Source organism: Emiliania huxleyi (genome assembly GCF_000372725.1).
Source record: "Emiliania huxleyi CCMP1516 unplaced genomic scaffold EMIHUscaffold_83, whole genome shotgun sequence".
NCBI lineage: Eukaryota > Haptophyta > Isochrysidales > Noelaerhabdaceae > Emiliania > Emiliania huxleyi.
Window position 1 is genome coordinate 60,243 of NW_005195801.1, and position 20,606 is coordinate 80,848.

A 20,606-nucleotide genomic window follows, 5' to 3' on the forward strand; every position below is an offset into this window, starting at 1 on the left:
ATGTCGCAGCACGATTTCATGCTCAAGGACGAGTGCCTCGTGCTGAACTACAACGACGAGGTCATCGGCGCTGACAACAAGTACAACACGCACAAGTTCGTGGCCGGCCAGCCCAAGGGCGTCGTGCACCGCGCCTTCTCGGTGATGCTCTTTGACTCGACGGGCCGCCTCCTCCTTCAGCAGCGCGCCGCCTCGAAGGTCACCTTCCCTCGCGTGTGGACAAACACGTGCTGCTCGCACCCGCTGCACGGCCAGACGCCGGACGAGGTCGACCCGCCGCGGACCGAGACGTCCGGCGAGCCCAAGGGCATCTTTGCCGCCGCGGTGCGCAAGCTCAAGCACGAGCTCGGCATCGAGCCGGCGCAGCTGGCCGACGCAAAGTTCAAGTACATGGGGCGCGTGCACTACTGGGCGGCGGACACGGTGACGCACGGGCCGGCCGCGCCGTGGGGCGAGCACGAGATCGACTACCTCGTGCTGGTCCGGCTGCCGGTCGAGGCGGCCGCCTTTGCCCTCGCGCCGGAGCCCGACGAGGTGATGGCGACCGAGTGGGTCGACGCGACGCGGCGCGCGTCGGCGCGGGCACACGGAGCCGCACTCGCCCTCTCGTGACCGGAGCCCCCCCCCCCCCCCCCCCCTCCCACCCTGCGGGCAGGCTACGGCAGTGGATGGGCGAGCCGACGGAGCTGTGGTCGCCCTGGTTCCGCGTGATAGCGCGCGAGCGGCTGTACGGCTGGTGGGAGGACCTCGACGCGGCGTGGCGCCTCAAGGCGCGGGCGCCGCCGAGGGAGGGGGGACGCGAGAGAGAGGAGAGGGGGGGGGTCGAGCGGCGCCGCGCGCCCGCCTCCTCATCGCGCGCCGCGCCCGCCCTCGCCTCAGGCGGAGCTGCCGATCCTGCGGTTTGACGCGCCGCCCGAGCACCGCAAGGGCGACGGGTCGCACGAGGGCCGCGCGGCGTGCGAGCTGTCGCAGCTGTACGCGCAGGAGCAGGGGTGGGGCGCGGCCAAGTGGGGCAGCGACGAGCGGCGCGACGCGACGCTGCGGTACGAGCGCGAGGCTCGCCGCTACGACCTCACCAACCGCAACCGCTCGAGCGCGGCCGCCGCCGCAAACAAGCAGGGCGGGTACGGCAAGGTGCCGCAGCACTCGGCCTCGAAGGTGCGGCAGATGGCGCGGGTCGACGAGCTCTTCTCCGCCGTCTGGCTCAAGTTTGGCTCGCGCGCCCTCTCCTCCAACCTCGTCGTGCCAAAGGCGGGCGCGGCGGGCGCGGCGGCGGGCGCGGCGAGCGACTTGGTCTTTTGCGACCGGATCTTGGGGCTCGTCTCGCGGTCGTTCGCGGCGGTGATCCGGCAGCTGCCCGCGGAGATGGTGCTCGACGTGCTCCTCTTCTACCTCGTGCTGCGCGCGCTCGACACCATCGAAGACGACATGGAGGCGTTCAAGGACGACGAGGCGGCGAAGTGCAGGCACCTCACCGCCTTCGCCGACTCGTACCTCGGCGACGAGGCGTGGTCGCTCGACGGCGTCGGCGAGGGCGCGGAGCGGGAGCTGCTGCAGCGCTTCGGCGCCGTCTCGCGCCTCTTCAACCGGCTGCCCGCCGAGTCGCGCGAGGTGATCCGCGACATCACCCGCCGGATGGGCGCGGGCATGGCGGAGCAGGTCGGCCGCCCCCTGCGGCTCACACCTCGGACTCCCACCTGGAGCACCCCTGGAGCACACCTGGAGCACACGCCTCGGGTTCACTCCGGGCTCACACTTCGGCTCACGAAGTGCGGGCTCACCTGTGGCTCCCACCTCGGCCTCCCACCTCGGCCTCCCACCTCGGCCTCCCACCTCGGCCTCCCACCTCGGCCTCCCACCTCGGGCTCACCTCGGCCCCGTCGGCTGCAGGTCGGGGTCGATCTCGGGCAGGGCACCGCCGACCTGGCCATGTACAACCGGTACTGCCACGCGGTCGCCGGCCTGGTCGGCGAGGGGCTGACGCGCTCCTTTGTCGCGCGCGGCTTCGAGTCGGTCTCGATCGCCGGCCAGGGGAGGCTCACGTGGCCGTTTTGCCAGCCGGCGGAGGAGGCGGCGGGCGGCGCAAACTACGGGCTGGCAAACTCGATGGGCCTCTTCCTGCAAAAGACAAACATCTTGCGCGACTACCTCGAGGACTACGTCGACGGCCGCGCCTTTTGGCCGCAGTCCGTCTGGCGCGAGTTTGCGCGCACATCCGACCTCGGCGAGTTTGCGAGGCCGACGGCGCATGGCGGCGGGCTGTACGCCTCGGCCTTCGACGCCGCCGCCGACCCGCAGGGCGGGGCGGTGATCGGGAAGGGCACGCGCACGTCCGCGCTCGCGTGCCTCAACTTCCTCGTCGCCGACGCGCTCGAGCTCGTGCCCGACTCGCTCGAGTACCTGCGGCGGCTGCGGACGCCGGAGGTCTTCCGCTTCTCCGCCATCCCGCAGGTGATGGCGATCGCGACGCTCGAGGCGTGCTTCGACAACCCGCAGGTCTTCTCGGGCGTGGTCAAGATCCGCAAGGGGCAGGCCGCGCAGCTCATCCTCGCGTGCGGAACCATGCCCGCCGTCGAGGCTTGGTTCCACGACTTTGCCACGCGCATCAAGCGCCGCACGCCCGCCGACGACCCGTCGCGACCAAAGATCCTCGCGGCGGCAGAGGAGGTGATCCGCCTCACGGCGGCCTCCGCCGCCGAGCAGCGCCAGCGCGCGGCGGTGCGCAATGCGCTGCCCGCCGCCGCGGTCGCGGTCGCGGTTGCAGCTTTGGCCACTCGCTACCTCGGCGTCTTTGCCGGCGCCTAAAGCCGTTAGCGGCGCGGCGTCGTGGGTCATGTTGCTGATAGCGCGGTTACTCTTCCGGTCATGGGGGGAAGGGGGGGGGGGGGGGGGAGAAAAAGAGAGAGAAAGAGAGAGAGAGAGAGAGAGAGAGAGAGAGAGAGAGAGAGAGAGAGAGAGAGAGAGAGAGAGAGAGAGAGAGAGAGAGAGAGAGAGAGAGAGAGAGAGAGAGAGAGAGACTCCGTCAGTGCCATGGTGCATTATTTTTGGCGCGGAGGCCATGCACACGCGCACCCAGAAAAAAAGCCGCCGGGAGCCGGGTTGCGGGTAAAGGGGAAGGACCCTGAGTTGAACAGGGGTTGTGCGCCAAGCCCTCCTGCTCGGCTCCAGCGAGTAGACAAGTGTTGTCATCAACAGAGTAGAAGGATCTGACCTCGGGGCCGATGTGACCAAGCGCTGGTAGCATGGTTTTACCTCACACCCATGGTCTCACAGTGTGCCGGCAGTCGCCGCGCAGTGTCGCTCACACAAGCCGCAGCACAAGTGACTGAGGGCCAGTGAGGGCGAGCCCATCGCTGTCACAGCTGTGGCAGCCGCACAGTGGGCTGTGTCATCTGTGCAGAGTGTGTGAGCAGCAGAGGAGCTTCACTCCAGGCTTCAGGCGCAAAGAGCTGCATGCCACCGAAGGCGCTGTCGAGGTTCGCCGAGCGCGGCACAGGTTGGAGGACACCGTCACCGACGAGCGCGTTGGAGTATTCACTCCGGACAAAGACGGCCACACGCACACGAGCTGCGGTCGTGTGGCCGTCATAGCGGCGAGGCGCGGGACCGTCTGTGGCGAAGTGGGTCGCGTCCTCCGATTTCCGTCAACTCACGGTCCTTCCCCCGTAAGCAGCTAAGCACCCTCGGCCTCTCACGTCCCGCTGTGGCTGTGCGCTCCAGTACGCAGTAGCTCCAGCGCCCGGGCGCGTGTCGGTGCGCGTGTGACTAGTTGCAAATACGGGTGGTGTCAACATCGAACATGACCACTTTTGATTTTTTTGCTCCCAGCGCCCTCGCCCGCGCTCCCTGAGGCCATGGCTGGTGCTACTAGTATGGGGGGCAACCTGGATACCGCGAGAGCGACCCAACTCGTCGACATCGTCCGATGGTTGTGCCTCAAAGTCAGCCTTCGGAGGCTATCGTCGCGTCGAGCCGGCAGTAGCCGTGACATGTACATGTGGTTCCACCACCCCTCGCAGGCTTTGCCTCTGACCGCCACCGTTCCCAGGCTGCCTAATGGGATGGAAAGGAAGGCTGGGCGAGCGTATAGAAGCGTGCTCGACCTCGTCGTGGCAACCTGCACGGCAGCGCTGGCAGGCGCGATGAGCGTCGTGCCACTTGACCCGAGACGGGTCGCAGGCGTCGTACCGAGCGCGTCGACTGAGCCCTGGCTGTCAGGCTGTCAGGTGCTGTCAGGTGATCTGTCGGGCTGTCGGGCACTGTCAGGCACTGTCAGGTACCTCTGTCAGACCAGCTGTCAGGTGCTGTCAGTGCTGTCAGGTGCTGTCGGGTGCGTGTCTGACAGGCGAAGTGGTCTGTAGCTGTCGGGTGCTGTCGGAGCTGTCGGGTGTTGCTGTCAGACGCTGTCGGAGCTGTCAGGCTGCTGCTGCTGTTTTAGACGTTGGGCTGTTGCTGTCAGGTGCTGTCAGGTGGTGCTGTCGGGGTGCTGTCAGCGGCTCTGACACACACCAGCCACACTTATGACACTATCAAGAGGGCGCTGACTATCAAGGGGGTGCTGACGCCGATGACGCCGGCGGCTACGCAGCTACCCCCCCTCCTACACGGCCTAGTACACGGCGTGATCACGCCGGCGGCGGCGGCCGCCTGGGGAGCGCAGATGGCGGCACAGAGGCACAGGCGGCGGCGGCGGCACAGACGGCGGCGGCCACCCCCACCCAGACGCCGTAGGCATATGACTGTAGGGCCCCAGAAGGCTAGCTGGTAGCTTCATTTGTAGTAGCACAGCCGCCGGTGCTGGAGAGGGGTCCGCAGAGGTGGGGCGGGAGGGTTGAAAGAGAGACCCATGACCATCCCATGACTACATGGACCACACTCACATGTCTTTGCATGTAATTTTGTTATACCCTCATGGGGCACAAGAAAGAGGCTCTACGGGGTCTGTGTACGGTCTGTGCTGCTGTCAGGCTGTCGTCAGCGCTGCTGTCAGGCCACTGTGTGCTGTCGGGCTGTCAGGCAGCTAGCTGTCAGGCTGTCACGTTAGGGCCTGACAGCGACGGGTCACCTCGCCTGTCAGGCTCTGCTGTCAGGCTGTCAGATACGTGCTGTCAGACTGTCAGAGAAAGTGCTGTCAGCGCTGTCAGGCTGTCGGGCACTGTCAGGCGCTGTCCGGGGTTTGCTGTCAGTCTGTCAGACCAGGGCTCAGCGCGTCGAGACTGTGTCCTGATGCGCTCTGTACGGGTGAGTCACGTCGGCGTCAAAGGAGCGACGTGTGACCTGTCAGAGCTTGATCTCCGATCTCAGCGGCGTCGAGTCGCCTTCGGTGGCGACAGCTAGGATGCATCTCCTCCGTCGTTTTTCGCGCGATGGCCCTGGGAAGCTGGCGGCGCACGCAGGGGGACCTTGTGTGTGCGCGGAACGCTTAAAAAGTGGGTGCTCTACGTCACTTTTTTTGAGTAGATAGTGCCGAGCTGGCCGTGACACCGTTTTTGGTAGTTTTTGGCGGGTTTTGCAACTAGTCGTGTGCCCCGTGTGTCGCGGACACTGTCGTCCGTGCGCCGCCGAAGCCCGCGATCCCCCCCCCCCCCGAAGTCCGAACACGTGTCGGAGTGTCCGGTATTGTTTTTCTAAAGCTCCCATAACGCTCACATCAATTTACTGATCATCGTACACAGACACTCAAAAGGAATCGACGCGATGTGCAAAGCATCGACAAGAAGGGGAGAAGCGGAAGAGGAGAGACGCCGGTGATAACGAAGCAGAAACTAGCGCAGACGAGAGCAGGGGCCAGGGCAGACCCGGGGACTGGGGAGCCGGAGCAGACGGCATCGACCGCCGAGGGGACGTTGGGAAGGGCACGAGGAGGGCGGCGACCTCGACCGACTATGGAGGACCCGTGCGTCGCCAGACGACGCAGGGCAGAAGACGGTGAGGCGGAGCAGACGCGCAGGGCGAGACGAGGGAGGGAGCAGGACTTTGAAAAAGGCCCTCCTGCTCGGCTCCAGCCAGTAGACAAGTATTGTCATCAACAGAGTAGAAGGATCTGACCTCGGGGCCGATGTGACCAAGCGCTGGTAGCGTGGTTTGACCTCACACCCATGGTCTCACCGTGTGCCGGCAGTCGGGCATCGACTTCACCAAAGCGCTGGCCTCCGCGGACAGCGTCATAGACGCCAAGCTGAAAGAGCGCCTTGGAGATGGCTCGATCCGGCTGGTCAGCGGCAGCTGGCTGCAGTCGCCTGAGGCGGACGCGAGCTTGGCACGCGAGGACAGCGGAGCGGTCATCATGCGCCGTCGACAGGAGCTTCCTGAAGACGCTTTCGTCCCGTGCGACGAGGCGATGCTCGAGCGAGGCGACCGGTCTATCCTAGTCCTCTCTTACGGCTGGTTGATGGCGCTGCACCCCGATCCGCACGGCACCACGCTCGCTGACGTGCGCCGCTTTCTCGAGGCGGACTCGGCCACGCAGGCGGCGAAACGAGTGTCTCCGAGGAGCCTCGAGCAAAATCCGCTGGTGCGGAACGCGGAACGTGCCTGCCACGACCGAGATAGCCGAGGCAAGCGATGTCGGGCTCTTCTGTGAGCAGCGAGCTGTGGTCCGCCGCCCTCGTCGTCAACTCTTGGGTATGGAGTGGCTCAGCCGTGTTGGTGATGTGCTGGTGATGTGTCAGTAGCGGCAGTAGGTTTGGCGGGCTCGTCGTCGTCGTATCGTGGCGGCTCGGCGGTGACTTTTGGGATTTGGCAAACATTGGTGGTTGGTGTCGAATAGGAGTGTAGGTGTCCGTGCCAGTGCGCGCCAGTCCCGTGCCCAGACCCCAGTGTGCAGTGAGCCTGTGTTGTCGGCATATACGTTTTTCTTTTCCTTATTATCTTTCGTCACACTTGGAGCACTAGAGTGCGTCATCAACCGGGGCCGGGGAGCTAACTTAAAGTAAGAAGCGCACGTGCGCACCCAGGGCGGGCATCGGGCTAGATCGGGTGCGAGGTGCAGCACATGGTGCGGTGCGCGTACTTGAGCAGCGGCGGTGCGCGCCGCAGTTGGCGCAGGAACCCTGGGAGTTACGGCGTGCACGGCATGTGGAGACGCGCTCGGGTATTTCTCGGGTATACCTGGACGCTGGACTTTTGCCGGTATACCCGGGCTGGAAGATGCTCACACGCTTGTACATTTGAAATCAAAACATTATATTCAGATTCATGAGTAACACAGACAGACGTCATGACACTACTCATACTCCTCAATAGAAATTAGAATTTTACAACAAAGCTCCCTCGCACGACACTGGGCACGGGACTGCGCGCACCTCAATAGAAGCTGCCAAAGGATATGAGTTGAGAGTTACTCATTGTAATCATGAATAGGCTTGCGCGGCGCGGCGTGGGCCTAGGCGTGGCAGGGCGCGGGCCCGTAAACCTTCGGCACGTATTGCGACACTGTGTTGCCGTTCGTCCGAGCCTTGTTCTGGTACGCCCCCTTGTAGAGCATCCAGAGCAGGAAGAACGCGAGGTGGTTGTTGATGCGCGCACTCTCACAGAGGCAGTTGCCGATCAGCGACGCCCGGCGCCCCCCCTTGGACACGTAGGAGCGCTCTTCCGAGATGTCGAACACGAAGCGATCGTCTGGGTACACCAGCGTGTCCTTGTGGCACCCCCGGCACAGCCGCCCGCCTCCTTTGGGGCAGCAGCCGAACATGCCCCACGAGGGGGGGCCTTTCAAAAACCCGGCTTGGAAGCCGCTGATGACCAGCGCCCTGGAGATGTAGCCGTTGCCGAGGTTTTGGTTGAAGGGCCAGCAGCCGACGAAGTCGAGCTTCTTCTTCCAGTAGGACAGGCTGAAGAAGTCGCACGGGGCGAGGAAGGGAAACGGGCAGAGGGCGCCAGCGCCGTAGAGAAGCGGAGCGATTGTCAGGGGCGAGTCATCCTCAACCCACCTAGGGAGAAGGAAGGTCTCTCGCATGCAAGGGCTCACATCTACATCACATCTGCAGCTGCATCTAGAGAGCACGCACCGCTGCGCTGTGATTTTGCCTGCCTCGGCGGGGAACTTGATCGTTGGCTCAGCCTTGCCGCTGACGTCGGGAACGCCATCGGGGCCGACGATAAAGTCGTCGACAACCTTCTGCGCCCCCTCCGGGGTGAAGGCGAGGATGGACTCGAAAGTGATGACGCGCACCTTGGCCTTGTACTTGGTGGCGATCTGGACCGCCGCGAGCTGCGCCTGCGCACCGCCGAGGCTGTGCCCCACGATCGTGATAAGCTTGATGTCGTCTTCCGAGCCCTGCCCCTTGCAGACGAAGCCAGCGCCGCCGTTCGGAAGCTTCTCGGAAATGTCTGCCTCCGGTGTCTCGAGCGCCTGCAGTGAAGGTAGCGAAGGCGTCACTACCACTACAGAGGGCAGGCGGAGGAGACGCCGCATGGAGCGTACAGCAGGGAGGGTGGAGGCTGGTAAGGATGAGGAGGCAGCAGGAGAGCCAGAGGCAGCCACATCACGCACACCTCAGTAACGCCCATCATTTTATTGATCTCGGCGGCGCATTTGTCGTCGGTGCCGTCGTCGGTGCCGTCAAACATCTTGTTGTGCGCCTGATGGCGAGGGCTCCGCTCAGCAGGGGCTAGGAGAGTCTTGTTGTGAGGGCTTTGCACTCACCTCGAGCATCTTCTCGTAGGTCTGGTACTCGTTCAGATAGCCGGTCTTCGGAAAGCCAAATGCCCCGTCCTGCGCAGCCTGGTTTATCGACCCCACGGTGCCAGAGAAGGCCAGGATGAAGGACCCAGCTGGGGCGAAAAGCGTGGCGCCCATGATGTCGGGGGGGCTAACGCAGCTCTCCGGATTTGGGATCGAGTAATCTTTCTCGACCCTGACGAGGAAGTAGCGGCCCATCAAATTGGGGCTCAACGATTCAGTGGCGTTGGGGTCGGGCTTGTTGTGCGAGTTGTTGAAAAAGGAGCCCATGGCCAAGTACTTGCCCGGGAAGGTTTCGGGCATCGGGTCAGCGCCAAAAGCCGGGTCGCCGCGGTTCATCATGTTGACATACATGAGAGGCGACGCATCGAAGACGACGCCGTTGTACTCCTTGGCAGCCTGCGTGATGCCATCCTTCAAGTCGATTTCCTCGCAAGTGCTTGGCACGTAGTAGGAGAGCGTCGCTTGGCTCATCCAGAACGGCGCCTGCTCGCGCATCTCCTCCTTGGCCTTGGCCTCGTCGTTATCGCACGGCGAGGCCTTCTTGCACTCCGCCCTCTTGGCGGCAATGTACCTCGTCGTGGGCCTCGGGAGCGCAGGCTTCATCACAAAAAACACTTGTAGATGAGGACCAACAGGAAGAGGAAGCAGAACGCGGCGCGGCCGGCCACTTTTCTTCTTTTTCAGAGGCAGAGGCGAGTATGGCTCCGCTCGCAACTTTCTCGCTGAGTGGACAGTGCGCAACGCCGCCTTTCAGGCCTTCGAGCAAAACCCGGCCTGGACGGGAGTCACTGTCGACGTCCAGGGCCTTCTCCCTTCTGCCTGCAAACGCGGAGGACGGGCGCGGCTCGCTGCTGCAGCGCGGTCTCGTTCGCGCGCGATCCCTCTCCCAAAAGCTGCCTGAAGCGCGTCTCCGCAGGTCGTTCGAGAGAGGCATAGCCTGGCTGGAGATGACGCACGCCCCAATGCCAGGGTGCATCAACCATCATGGCGAGGCGGCCGTTCCCGTTGATCGGCGCCGCCCGCACGTGGTGGATCAGAGCTTGTACGTGTGACAAAGTGACATCTAGGTAAGCGGTGTCTAAAGAGCCCCCCCCCCCCCCCCCACCTGGACGCGTCCACTAAGCACTTATCCGAGCTTTCTGTCTCTCATGTGTTTCTCGCGCGGAGAGCGACAGCCTCTCAAAGTAAAAAGGGTGTGTGGATGGAGGATGGGTTGGGGGGCGATCGCTGGCGAGAGCCGCACACCAGCGCGCCACCCATCCATAATCATATCATAATGCATAAACTCACTTTGGCCTCACTAAAGCGCGAAGTCTGAATCCTTAATCCCCTCAGATTTTAGATTAGGACGCTGATCGCTGTGGAGCGTGTGGGCCCTCTCGTAATGACAGCACGCTTTCAAACACAACGTAACCCGCTCTCAACCACCGCCGCGGTGCGACTGTACTCAACTCCATTCATTCGCCTCCGCACACGGCGGCAAGTGTTGGCTGTTGCCGCCTGACCCTGCCGATTGCCCCACAAACTTGCGCGAGGGCCGCAAAAGCGAAAGGCTCCTCGCAGCGGTCCTCGACGCGCCGGCTGCATTCTCGACTCTCAACATGCCTGGTACGGGGGATGCGCAAACAGAGATGTCCCCTGGCGGTCTGCCCCTTCCCTCTCCGCCCCAACGCCGCCGCGGCGCTCAGCCAATCAGTCGATCGGCTCGGCGGCGGGCGGATCGGCGGCGATGCGCCCACAGCTCGCGCTCGGGTCGCCTAGAGGGAAGACCGGCGCGAGGCCTTGAGGCAAAACGGTATGTGCAGCCGGGTGTGTGCGGCTCGTGGCTTGGCGCTCGCCGTATGGAACGCGAGCCAGCTCGCCTTCGGCCGCGCCGAGCCACGCGGGGGTGCCCTCCGGCTCATGCAGCACGAGAGCCGAGGACGAGGCGACGCCACCGCCGAGCGGCCGCGGGGAGGCCTCGGTGAACGGCGGACGCACACTGCCCTCGTCCGCCCCGCTCTGCTTGAGCGTCGCCGCGACATCGAATGGGCGCAGCGTGCAGGACGTCTTGCCCTCCTTGGCCGCAGCGGCAAAGATCAGCTCGAGGCCGGCGGAGTCGGACGCGACGTGGCGCGTGCCGTTGACGTGGTATTGGACCTTGTCCACGCTCAGCTCGAGTGAGCTTTTGAACTCCTGCTGGATCGCCTCGAAGCTCACACCCTTCGCAACGACTGCGGCGAAACACCCTGCGATCTTCGGGTGCTCGAGGTAGACGACGTCGATGGGAGCCTTGCGGGTCGCTGCCGCGCGCGGCTTCTTGGGCGGCGCCTATGCGCAAACAGCCAAGCGCCCCGTGTCGCGGTGCGCGGTGCGCGGCACGGGGCATCCTCTCTCCGGCGGCGGCGCCTTGGGTGCCTTGCTCTTCGCCGGGCGCTTCTTGGCCCCGCCCTTCTTCGGAGCCTACGGCGGCGTCGCAACGGCGTGTTTGGGAGCGCCGTGCGCGGGTCGCACGCACCGCGCGTGCTGACGCCGGATCCTCGCCGCCGCCGCCATCCCCGTCGCTCTCGTCGTTGTCCAGGTCGACGGGCTTCGAGGCGGAGCGGAGGACGCGCTGTGGGCTCGCGTTCTCGGCGGACCGACGCCGCTGGCCCGCCCCCTTTCCGTCGCGCGCCTCCGCCTGGCAGCCGCGTGTCCCACTCGCGTGAGCCTTGCCCTTGCTTGACTTGGACGGCGCCTTGTCGCCCTGCTCCTGGAGCAGCGCCGCCACCGCTTGCGTGCCCCCCTCCTTGTGCATCGCCTCGATCCGCTGCTCTGCGAGCTCGGTATCCTCCTCCTCCTCGCCCTCGTCCTCGTCCTCCTCCTCGCCCTCGCCCTCGCCCTCCTCCTCGCCCTCGCCCTCCTCCTCGTCCTCCTCCTCGCCCTCCGCCTCCTCCAGGCGCTTGACCATCTGCGCACGCGTGCCCGACCGGCCGACGCCCGCCTCGTCGCACCGCCGCTGCAGCTCCGACTTGGAGAGGCGGGCGGAGAGCTCCATCTCGGTCTCGTCCTCCTCGTCCTCCGAGTCGCCTGTGCCGTCACCCTGCGCGACGCCCTGGCTTTCGAGGATGCGGCCGATCACCATGAGGTCCTTGCCGCCCTTCTCCGACCACGCGCCCTTGGAGTTGCGGCACCCGAGCCGCTCGAGGAGGGTGTTGATGCGAGCGGGGGACTTCTTCTGCCGCGTGAGCTCGAGCACCTTGACGATTGTCGCGTCCGGGACCTTGAGCTTGTGTGGCTTGAGCGTCGCGGACGGCTGCGACTCCGCCGCCGCCGCCTCCTCCCCTGCCGCCGCCTCCTCCTCCTCCTCCGCCTCCTCCTCTCCCGCCTCTCCCGCCTCTCCCGCCGCCGCCGCCTCCGCCGCCGCCTCTTCCGCCTCTTCCGAACCGCCTGCGTCCGCGTCGCCAGGGAGCTGTTCGCCGAGAGGGAGCGACGAGCCACCGAACAGCGCGTCTTCGGCTTCGGACTCGGCGGGCGTGTCGCGCTGTTTGCTGGGCGCGTTCCTCGCGAGCATCGGGCGGTTGTGGTTGCTTGGCCGGCAGAACAAAGCGGCAATGGCCACTTGCAACGGCGTGGGTTCTTTTCCGATGTACCCGGAGGTGAACTAATTTCCGAAAAAATCTCTCGCGCTGCTTTCTTCCTTGATAAAAAGAATTATTCGTGCGCGGTGTCGCTGTCCGCCGGCTTGCGAGAGATGAGGTTGCCACCGCCGCGACTCCCGGCGCTACCCGCTTCGCTCGCCTGCGCCGCCGTTCTGGCCTGCACGCCGCTGAGTATGGCGCCGGCTTATGCAGACATCAACGACGGGCAGCGCATTGTGGGCGAGATGTCGGGCAGCGGCTTCTTTCTGAAGGACACGCTGCGCATCGAGTCCTTCAATGACCCAAAGGTAGACGGCGTTCAGCTCTACCTCTCCGACTTCCAAAAGCCGCTGACCGAAAAGATCGTGGCTGGCGACGTGTTCACCGACCCTACTCTTGCGGGCCTGACGTGCAGCGCCCGCGGAAGGGTGGTCGTGGGGCCTGAGGCCGTCACCACCGTCGAAGGCGAGGAGGTGTTCTCCGAGGCGCGATCCCTGCTCTTCAAGTCGCTCAAGGTACGGCGGATCATCGATCGCGAGGGCAAGAGCGTCGTCTATGTGCTGTACTCGCAGAAGCTGGACAAGAGCAACGACCAAGACGGGAGTCGGTTCAAGTCGGCACTCTGCGCCGTCCGGGTGGACGAGTTCAAGCCGCCCGCACAGCCGCCGACCGAGGCGGTCCGCGAGCCGAGGACCGCCGTCAAATAAGTGAAAAAGAAAGGTGTGTACGCTCTCGGTCCGCCTGTCGCTCGTGGTTCCCGTCGGCTCTCGACCGTGTCGACGCCCCACCAGCCTCTATAAAACCAAGTCCCCTACAATGGCTGTGCGCACATGAGCGATTCGACGTGCGTGTTGTTTTGCTCTCGCGACCACACGTAACCATGCAAGAAAAAAGACGCCAATAGGGCTGCTGGTGCGGATCAAAGTGGCCGAGAAACGCGATGCCACCGACCCCGGCCGCGCGCGCCCATGTACACCCACACTGCAGCACACAGTCACACCCAAGTTGCAGGTAGATGCACCTCGTGCGCACGGGGCGTAGCAGTGTGGCGTGCTCCGCGCCGTAGCAGTGCTCGGCGCAGCCGATCAGTCGCTCTCGTCGCTGCTGCAAGCGATCGCGCGGCGCCGCTTCCGCTCTTGCGGCGGCGGGGCGAGCCGCCCGGACTCGAGCCGGCGCAGCTCCGCCTCCTCGCTCTGGTCCACGTCACACAGAAGCCGCTTGCCGCCTCCTCCTCCTGTGGCGGCCGGATGGGCCTCCTCTTCCTCTGCCACAGCGGCGAAGCGGCGCGCCACCTCGGCCTCGGTCGGCCACGAGACGGAGCCGCTTGCCGGACGAGCGCGCGACGGGGCGGCGGGTGGCCACGCTGGCCGGGCCGGCGGGCGACTGGGCATCATGATGCTGGCGGCGGACGGGGCAGCAGCGGCCGCAGGGGCGGCGGGCGCTGCGTCCTCGTCGTCGTGGGGCGAGTCAGAGGCGGCGCCGCCGCCCTCAGCGCGCTCGCGGCGTGGCGCCTCTCCTTCGGGCGGGGAGGCCTTTGCGCGGAGTCCGAGGAGGAGCGTGACGTCGGTGGCGAAGGTGACGCGGCCGCAGAGCGCGGGGTCGCCGCGCAGGGCGTCGCACAGCACAGGGTCGGCGGCCGCCATCTGCAGGGGGTGGGGTGGGGTGGGGGGGGTTAAGAGTGTCGGGCGACGGGGCGCGGGCGGGGAGCGGGCAGGAGTGGCCTCGCGCAGCCAGCTCTCGGGCGCGGCGCGGCCCTCCGCCTCCGCCTCGCAGCCCGCCGCTCGCAGGAGGAGGCGGAGGGTCTCGCAGCGCTCCGCCGGGTCGTACTCAAAGAGAGCCCGCAGCTCGTCGCGCGAGAACCTGTTCTCCGCTCCTCCGCCGCGTCCGCCGCCGCCGCCGCCGCCGACGCTCGCGTCGGCCAAGTCCCCCTTGAAGACCTGGCGCTGGAACATCTTCTCCTCGAGCGTGCCCGCGGAGAGCAGCCGCCAGATGGTCACGTCGCGCGTCTGGCCGTCGCGGAAGACGCGTCCGGCCGCCTGCTTGTCCGTCGCGGGGTTCCAGTCCGGGTCGAAGAGGACGAGCCGGTTGGCCGAGGTGAGGTTGAAGCCGGTGCCGCCCGCCTTGGTCGAGAGGAGGAAGGCTGTCTCGCGGGAGTGCGGCGCGTTGAACCGGTTGACGAGCTCCTGCCGCTTCTCCTTTGGCACCTTGCCGTCGATGCGGACGGAGCCGAGGCCGAGCCTCGACAGCCCGGCCTCGATGAGGTCGAGCGAGGACTGGAACTGGCAGCACACGACCACGCGGTCTCCGGCGGCGGCGACGGCCGGCATCAGGCCGAGGAGGGCGGCCGCCTTGCCAACCTCGCCCGCCGCGGCCGAGGTTTGCGCGGCCGAGGTTGGCGACCCGTCGCACGCCGCGCCGTCCTCGTCGCGAGGCGTGGCGCGGCCGCTGCTGCAGATGCTGCGGAGGCGCATGATGGCCGACAAGTGCTCGGGCCCGCCGCCGCCGCCGCCCGACTCCTGCAATTCGCGGAGGAGGGCCAGCGCCGCGGTGTAGCTCGCCCGCTGCGCCTCGCTCAGGGCGCAACACACGACGAGCTCTCGGCGCGCGGGGAGGAGCTTGTCGAGCACGTCGCGCCCGCGCACCTGCATGAAGGCCGCGCTCCGCTCGAGCAGCTCCTGCTGCCGCTCGGCGGCGAGGCTCACCTGACCGCCGCGCCGCGGGCGCGTCACGGGAGAGGCCGCTGGGGAGAGGCCACGCGGGTGCGGGGAGACGCAGCCCGCGACGCTCGCCTGCTCTTCGCTGGCGCCGGCGCGCTGCGCCTCCTCGATCGGCTGCGCCAGAGTCGCGCGGAACTCGGCCAGCGGCGGCAGCGCGCCGGGCGAGGCAAACTCGGCCATCGCCCAGAACTCGGTCAGGTCGTTTTGCATCGGCGTGCCGGTCAGGACGAGCCGCTTGCACGCGCCGCCGCCCACCTTGCAGAGCGCGTCGATCGTCTGGTTGCCAGCCGAGCTCTTGAGGCGGTGACCCTCATCGCAGACCATCAGCCCGATCTGCGCCTGCGGAGCGGGGAGATTGCCCGAGCTCACGCGAGATCACCCGAGCTCACGCGAGATCACCCGAGATCACCCGAGCCCGACGTGCGCCTCGGCGAGGGCGTCGGCGTGCGACCGCAGCGTCTCGTACCCGACGACGAGCAGCACTTGCGGCCGGCAGACTGCAAACTCGCGCGCGGCGAGCGCCGCCGCCGCCTTGCCCTGCGGCAGCACCGTCGGCCTGAGCCGCGTCGGGCCGAGCCACTTGCCGCACTCGGCGGCCCAGTTGTCGACGAGGCTCGCGGGGCACACGATGACCGCCTTGCTGATGGAGGGCACGCCACGGGGGCCTGCGTCATGAGAGGACACGGTCATGACAAGACAGCGAGGTCAGGGCGGTAAGAACGCGTCGCGTGTAGACAGACAGGGCACCGCGTGAGTACACGGGCTACGAGTACAGTGAACGCCGCGGCATGCGGCGGAATACAGCTGGAGCACGTGTGCTCTCGAGCGCTAGTTGGAATGCATGGTCAGCTTCTAAGGCGCGCGGGCCGCTCTTGAGGAGGGTGTGCACGAGCGAGAGCGCCTGCAGCGTCTTGCCGAGCCCCATCGAGTGCGCGAGGATGCCCCCGGAGAGCGGCCGCCCGTCGGCGCTGCGCCGGCGGCCGAGGCAGCAGTCGTACATGAACTGCACGCCCTCGCGCTGGTGCGGGCGGAGGCGGCGAGCAAGGTGCGGCTCGACCGCCACCGGCGAAGCGTCCCTCTCGCCCAGGTTGAGGAGGAGAGCCTCCGCCGGAGCGCAGGCCGCCTCCACCACCGCGACCGGGGCGCGCGAGGGGTCCCGCCGCGAAAAGGGCGGCGGACGCGCCAGCCCGGGCGTGCACCGCGCGCCGGAGGAGGAGGAGGGGCCGGCCGCGGCGGCTGGCCGCGGCGGCGGCGGCGGCGCGGGCGCGGGCGCGGAGGGCGTCGCCGCGCCGCTGCCAAAGAGGGCGCCCGAGTCGAAGGCCGACACGAGGACGCCCACGCCAAGCTCGCAGCTCAGGCCGCCCAGCGCCATCTCGCCGCCGCTCTCGAGCGCCGCGTCCTCGCCCCGCCACGCCCGTGAGGCGAGCTGCTTGCCGGCCTCGTCGTGGAGGCTGACGCGCCCGCCGGGAGCGAGGAGCACGAAGCCGTCCTGAGACGGGTCCCTCTTCTTCCGCGGGTTGGAGTAGATGGCCTCGAACGCACGCCGGCCGGGCGAGCCCTCAGCGGAGGCGGCGGCCGCCGCGCCGCAGGCGGCGGCCGCCGCGCCGCAGGCGGCGGGCCGCTTGGGCTGCTGGAGCGGAGGCCGGTGCGGCGCGGCGTCGGGCTGGAGCGGCGGGCGGCGCGGCGGCGCGGCGTTGGGGTGGAGCGGCGGGCGAAGGAGAGAGCGGCGCATGAGTGGCGGAAAACGGGCGGGACTGAAAAAAAGAAAAAAATCAGGTGCCCCCGCGCTCACCAGGTCGTTCAGGGCGGCTCGCACAGCGCCCGCACACGCACACGCACGCAAGCACGCACTCACGCACGCACACACACACACACACACACACACACACACACACACACACACACACACACACACACACACACACACACACACACACACACACAACCGCACATTTGACGGTTGGTTGGGATGCCTCGGCGGGCATCCATGGCGAACGATGGAGCCCCAACCGACAACGGCGAACCGCCGTCGGTAGCCGCTGGCATCGGGGCGCGGGCGCCGGCCGAGGACGAGAAGTGCAACATGCTGATGCAGGCCCACAACCGGATCTCGACGTTGCTTCGGCACGGTGCGTCCGGCGCTGCTGGCCTGCCATTGCTTGCCTGCCCCTCACCCTAGCTTACCGCACTACCCCCCTGTGCAGCAAAACACCGGCATCCAAGGCAGCAGCGCAGCACCAGCACCCAGTGTGCCCGAGATCGTGATCCTCGGCGAGCAGAGCAGCGGCAAGTCGTCGATGCTCAACCTGGTGGCCGACGGCCCGACGCCAAGTGCCCGGTGCTGATGGCCGAGGCCCCTCGCGGCAAGACGACCGCTCCTCGAGGCAGCCGAGGCCTCTCCGCCGCAGCGCCGGCCACAAAGCGCGGCGGTCGGCCACACAGCGCGCGGCGAAAGAGAGTCGAGACAGCGACCTGGCCGCACTCCGAGCTGCGCCACGTACCCCCACACCACGGCCACACAGCGCGCGGCGAAAGAGTCTCAGAGCCGGCGGAGCGACGGCGGCGGCGGAGTTGCGGCCGCCGGCGACCTTCCCCTCGACCACGCCGCCGACCCGTCGACAAGCACACGCGGACTGCCATCGAGAAGAAGGAGAAGGAGGGCGGCGCATCCGGAGCCCGCGGGCGCAGCGTGGGCGGGCGCGGGCGCGGGCGGGCGCGCGGGAACCCCGCCAGCGGAGGCGGCAATGCCTCTGGCGGCTCTGCAGGCGGCGCGCGGCGCGCCCCTCGCCGGTCTCCCGCACGCTCCTGAGGGCCGAGAGGGCCGAGAGGCGGGGTCGGTGACCCGGGGGCATGGGCGGTGCGGCCCGCGCCGCGCGCGGGCGCGTACAGCCCGTGAGTGCCGAGATCGGCGTCCGTACTTCGACGTAGTATGGGCCCCCGGCGGCCCATCTACAGCAGCGGCGAAGTGAGCGTGTTTGTGGTGTTGGTGTGGCGTCTGACCGGTCTGAGCTTGGACCTGTGACTAAAGCCGGTTACCACTGATGGATCCCCACCCGAATAACACGCAGTGAGCGCCCCAGCACTTCACTACGCCCTCCGCGCGAAATCGCTAGTGGTGCCTTTGTGGTAGTACATTGTACTTTTGAGTAGTATGGGTACGGTGCCCGAGACCGGGGGTGTCAGTGTGCATGCTCCATCCATGCAGGGGGTGTACCGACCGAACAGTGTGCGGCCGCTCCAGCCCTGCTCCTCTTTGCGGTCGGTCGGTGGGTGCGAAGCCGAGGAGTGCGAGGAAAGGCGAGATAAACCTCCACCAGCAGCAGTGCCGATGGACACCCCGGCATCCGAGGCAGGGGAGGCGCAGGAAAAGTGTGAAAAGAAACGCAAATCTCGCGAAGATGAGGATTGCTTCGCAACTCTTCAGCCGAGCGAGACACAGACGAACCCTGAGAGCGAGCGAGAAGCTCTGCGCCGCGCCCCGCCCGGGCGCACCAAGCTAGATGGAGCTCACGGTTGACACGGCCGGCCGCGTCCTCGGCGCCGGCGCGCGCCTCCTCTCGCTGCTTGGTCGCGCCACCCAGAGCGTCACCGGCACCCCGCTCGACGACCACCTTGCCAACCCCGAGGCTGTGCACGGGCTGCTCGCGGTGGCTCTGCGCGGCGGCGATTCGGACGCGTCCGTCTCGGCGGCGGGGGAGGCGGACCTCGACTCGGCCGACGACCACGGGCGCTCGGCGGAGGTTCAGCTGCTCGGCGCCGACGGCGCGGTGCACTCGGCGAACGTTCGCGTCTCGCCGCTCTACTCGGCGCAGGACGGGCGGGTAGAGCGGCTGCTTCTCTCCTTCGAGGCGTCGAGCGCGTCCGACTCGGACGGCTCCGGCGAGGGGCAGGACGAGGCGATGGCGATCGAGGCACTCGAGGCGTCGTCGTGCATGTTTGTCGACGAAGAGGGGGGGCCGTCTGCCGGGACCATCGAGGGGGTGCGCAACGTGTCGGCGCAGGCGGGGCGGCTGCTGCGCGGGCTGCCCTGCCCGGGGATCGACGCCTGCTCCAGCGCGACCCAGCGCTTCGCCTGGTCCGCCCTCTACTCGGCCGTCCTCCAAAAGGAGATGTTTGCCAACGTCCTCATCACGCAGCCCGCGAGCGCCCGCCGGCGCTCGCCCTCGGGCGCGGGGTCGTCGGACGACGCGGCGGGCGGGGGCGACCCCGGCGCGTACGAGGTGTGGCACGCCAGCGACGGCCTCGAGCGGCTGCTCGGCTACTCGGAGGCGGAGCTGCTCGGCCGGAGCGTCGACCTGTTTCGCGCGCGCGGCGAGGCGCCGCCCGCGATTCTCGACCAGGTGGGGGAGCTGGACGCGGCGATCCGGCACCGGCACAACAAGCTGATCGAGACGGTGCTCTCCTCCGCCTCGGGCGCCCCCGTCTTTTGCCTCGTCTACGTCCTCCCCCTCCACCACCACGCCGGTCCCCGCGTTGGGTCGGTCGCGGTTGCCATCCTCGACGTCCACTCGTCGCTGCCGATGCTGCAGCGGCACGTCGACCAGCACGCCGCGCTGCAAGAGTGCGACCTGTACACGTTCCTCCGCCTCTCCCTCCTCAACCTCCTCGTCACCGACCCCTCCGCCACCGTCGCCGACCCCAACTTGCGCAACCCGATCGTCTTTGCGTCGTCGGGCTTTGGCGTCATGTGCGGCTGCTCGCCCCACGAGGTGCTCCACGTCAACTGCCGCTTCCTGCAGTCGTCCGAGTTCCTCGAGCCGCCCGCCGAGCCGCCGCCGCCCGCCGAGTTCGACTCCGCCGCCGCCGAGGCGGAGCGCGCCTCGCAGCGCGCCGCGCAGCAGCACATGTCGCGCGCGCTCGACGCGCAGCAAGAGTCGCTCACGCTCGTCTCAAACTTCCGCAAGGACGGGTCGCGCTTCGGCAACCTGCTCTTCATGACGCCGATCCGCGCGCGCCGCCAGCTCAACGCCGCCGGCGGCGGCGTCCTCTTCTGGATCGGCGTGCAGCACCCCGTCGCCGGCACCGCCGCCCACGCCGCCGCCCACGCCGGCTCCTCGCAGCTCGCGGCGGCGGCCGCAAAGGAGGCGCGCGACTTTGAGGCGACGCTGCGGGCGACGAGGCAGGCGCTGCAGGCGCTGCAGCTGCAGGAGCTGTACGGCGGCTTCTCGGCCGCGGCGCAGACCACCGCCGTCGCCGTCCACGCCGCCGACGGCACGCCGCACGAGCCGGCGAGCGGCGTCTGCCGGTTGTGCGAGCAGCGCGTCATCCTCGCTTCGCTCGGGCAGCACACGCACTTTTGCAACATCGTGATGCAGTGCAAGACGCTCGCCTCGTCTTGCGACGAGACGCTCGCGCGCATCGTCGTCCGCCTCAACGCCGTCGCAAACACGGCGCACATCTTTGGCTGCGGAGCCACGCAGGACTGCATGCTGCTCGAGGCGTTGCGCGGGTGCCCTCCCCCTCCGCCGCGACGAACCTGACGAAGGAGGACCAGTGCACGCTGTGCCCAGTCGGCTTCACTTCCCCCTCGGGCAGCACGTACCCCGACGTGTCCGAGTCAGACTTGCTACCGTCGTTCCGAGTCATCACCACCTTCGCCGCAAG

The 20,606-nt window shown here is 67.3% G+C and overlaps 7 protein-coding genes across 7 annotated transcripts in view; 5 read left to right on the forward strand and 2 right to left on the reverse strand.

The window, feature by feature from the left end:
* Window positions 1–905, forward strand: EMIHUDRAFT_68652 (hypothetical protein; the record flags this gene model as incomplete). The annotated part of the gene is made up of 2 exons (XM_005758986.1): window positions 1–572; window positions 656–905. 2 exons carry the CDS (start codon window positions 1–3, stop codon window positions 903–905), a joined length of 822 nt encoding a protein of 273 aa, XP_005759043.1.
* Window positions 906–1,167: 262 nt separating this feature from the next.
* On the forward strand, window positions 1,168–2,805 carry EMIHUDRAFT_68651 (hypothetical protein; the record flags this gene model as incomplete). The annotated part of the gene is made up of 3 exons (XM_005758888.1): window positions 1,168–1,659; window positions 1,891–2,013; window positions 2,071–2,805. The coding sequence occupies 3 exons, from the start codon at window positions 1,168–1,170 to the stop codon at window positions 2,803–2,805; spliced, it is 1,350 nt and encodes a 449-aa protein (XP_005758945.1).
* Window positions 2,806–10,378: 7,573 nt separating this feature from the next.
* Window positions 10,379–12,218, reverse strand: EMIHUDRAFT_465840 (hypothetical protein; the record flags this gene model as incomplete). Its single annotated transcript, XM_005758889.1, has 2 exons — window positions 10,379–10,996; window positions 11,184–12,218. 2 exons carry the CDS (start codon window positions 12,216–12,218, stop codon window positions 10,379–10,381), a joined length of 1,653 nt encoding a protein of 550 aa, XP_005758946.1.
* A 261-nt stretch (window positions 12,219–12,479) lies between these two features.
* On the forward strand, window positions 12,480–12,992 carry EMIHUDRAFT_218976 (hypothetical protein; the record flags this gene model as incomplete). The annotated part of the gene is made up of 1 exon (XM_005758890.1): window positions 12,480–12,992. One exon carries the CDS (start codon window positions 12,480–12,482, stop codon window positions 12,990–12,992), a length of 513 nt encoding a protein of 170 aa, XP_005758947.1.
* A 378-nt stretch (window positions 12,993–13,370) lies between these two features.
* Window positions 13,371–16,734, reverse strand: EMIHUDRAFT_465841 (hypothetical protein; the record flags this gene model as incomplete). Its single annotated transcript, XM_005758891.1, has 3 exons — window positions 13,371–15,341; window positions 15,423–15,667; window positions 15,816–16,734. 3 exons carry the CDS (start codon window positions 16,732–16,734, stop codon window positions 13,371–13,373), a joined length of 3,135 nt encoding a protein of 1,044 aa, XP_005758948.1.
* A 351-nt stretch (window positions 16,735–17,085) lies between these two features.
* EMIHUDRAFT_218978 (hypothetical protein) lies at window positions 17,086–17,347 on the forward strand (the record flags this gene model as incomplete). The annotated part of the gene is made up of 2 exons (XM_005758892.1): window positions 17,086–17,131; window positions 17,226–17,347. 2 exons carry the CDS (start codon window positions 17,086–17,088, stop codon window positions 17,345–17,347), a joined length of 168 nt encoding a protein of 55 aa, XP_005758949.1.
* A 1,084-nt stretch (window positions 17,348–18,431) lies between these two features.
* EMIHUDRAFT_453419 (hypothetical protein) overlaps window positions 18,432–20,606 on the forward strand; it is a gene marked incomplete at its 3' end in the record, with an annotated part of 3,993 nt that continues 1,818 nt past the window's right edge. The window contains exons 1-4 of the mRNA XM_005758893.1: window positions 18,432–19,113; window positions 19,237–19,711; window positions 19,811–20,002; window positions 20,126–20,451. Coding sequence (XP_005758950.1) covers window positions 18,503–19,113; window positions 19,237–19,711; window positions 19,811–20,002; window positions 20,126–20,451 — 1,604 coding nt within the window. The 5' untranslated portion in view covers window positions 18,432–18,502. The remainder of the gene's footprint in view (window positions 19,114–19,236; window positions 19,712–19,810; window positions 20,003–20,125; window positions 20,452–20,606) is intronic.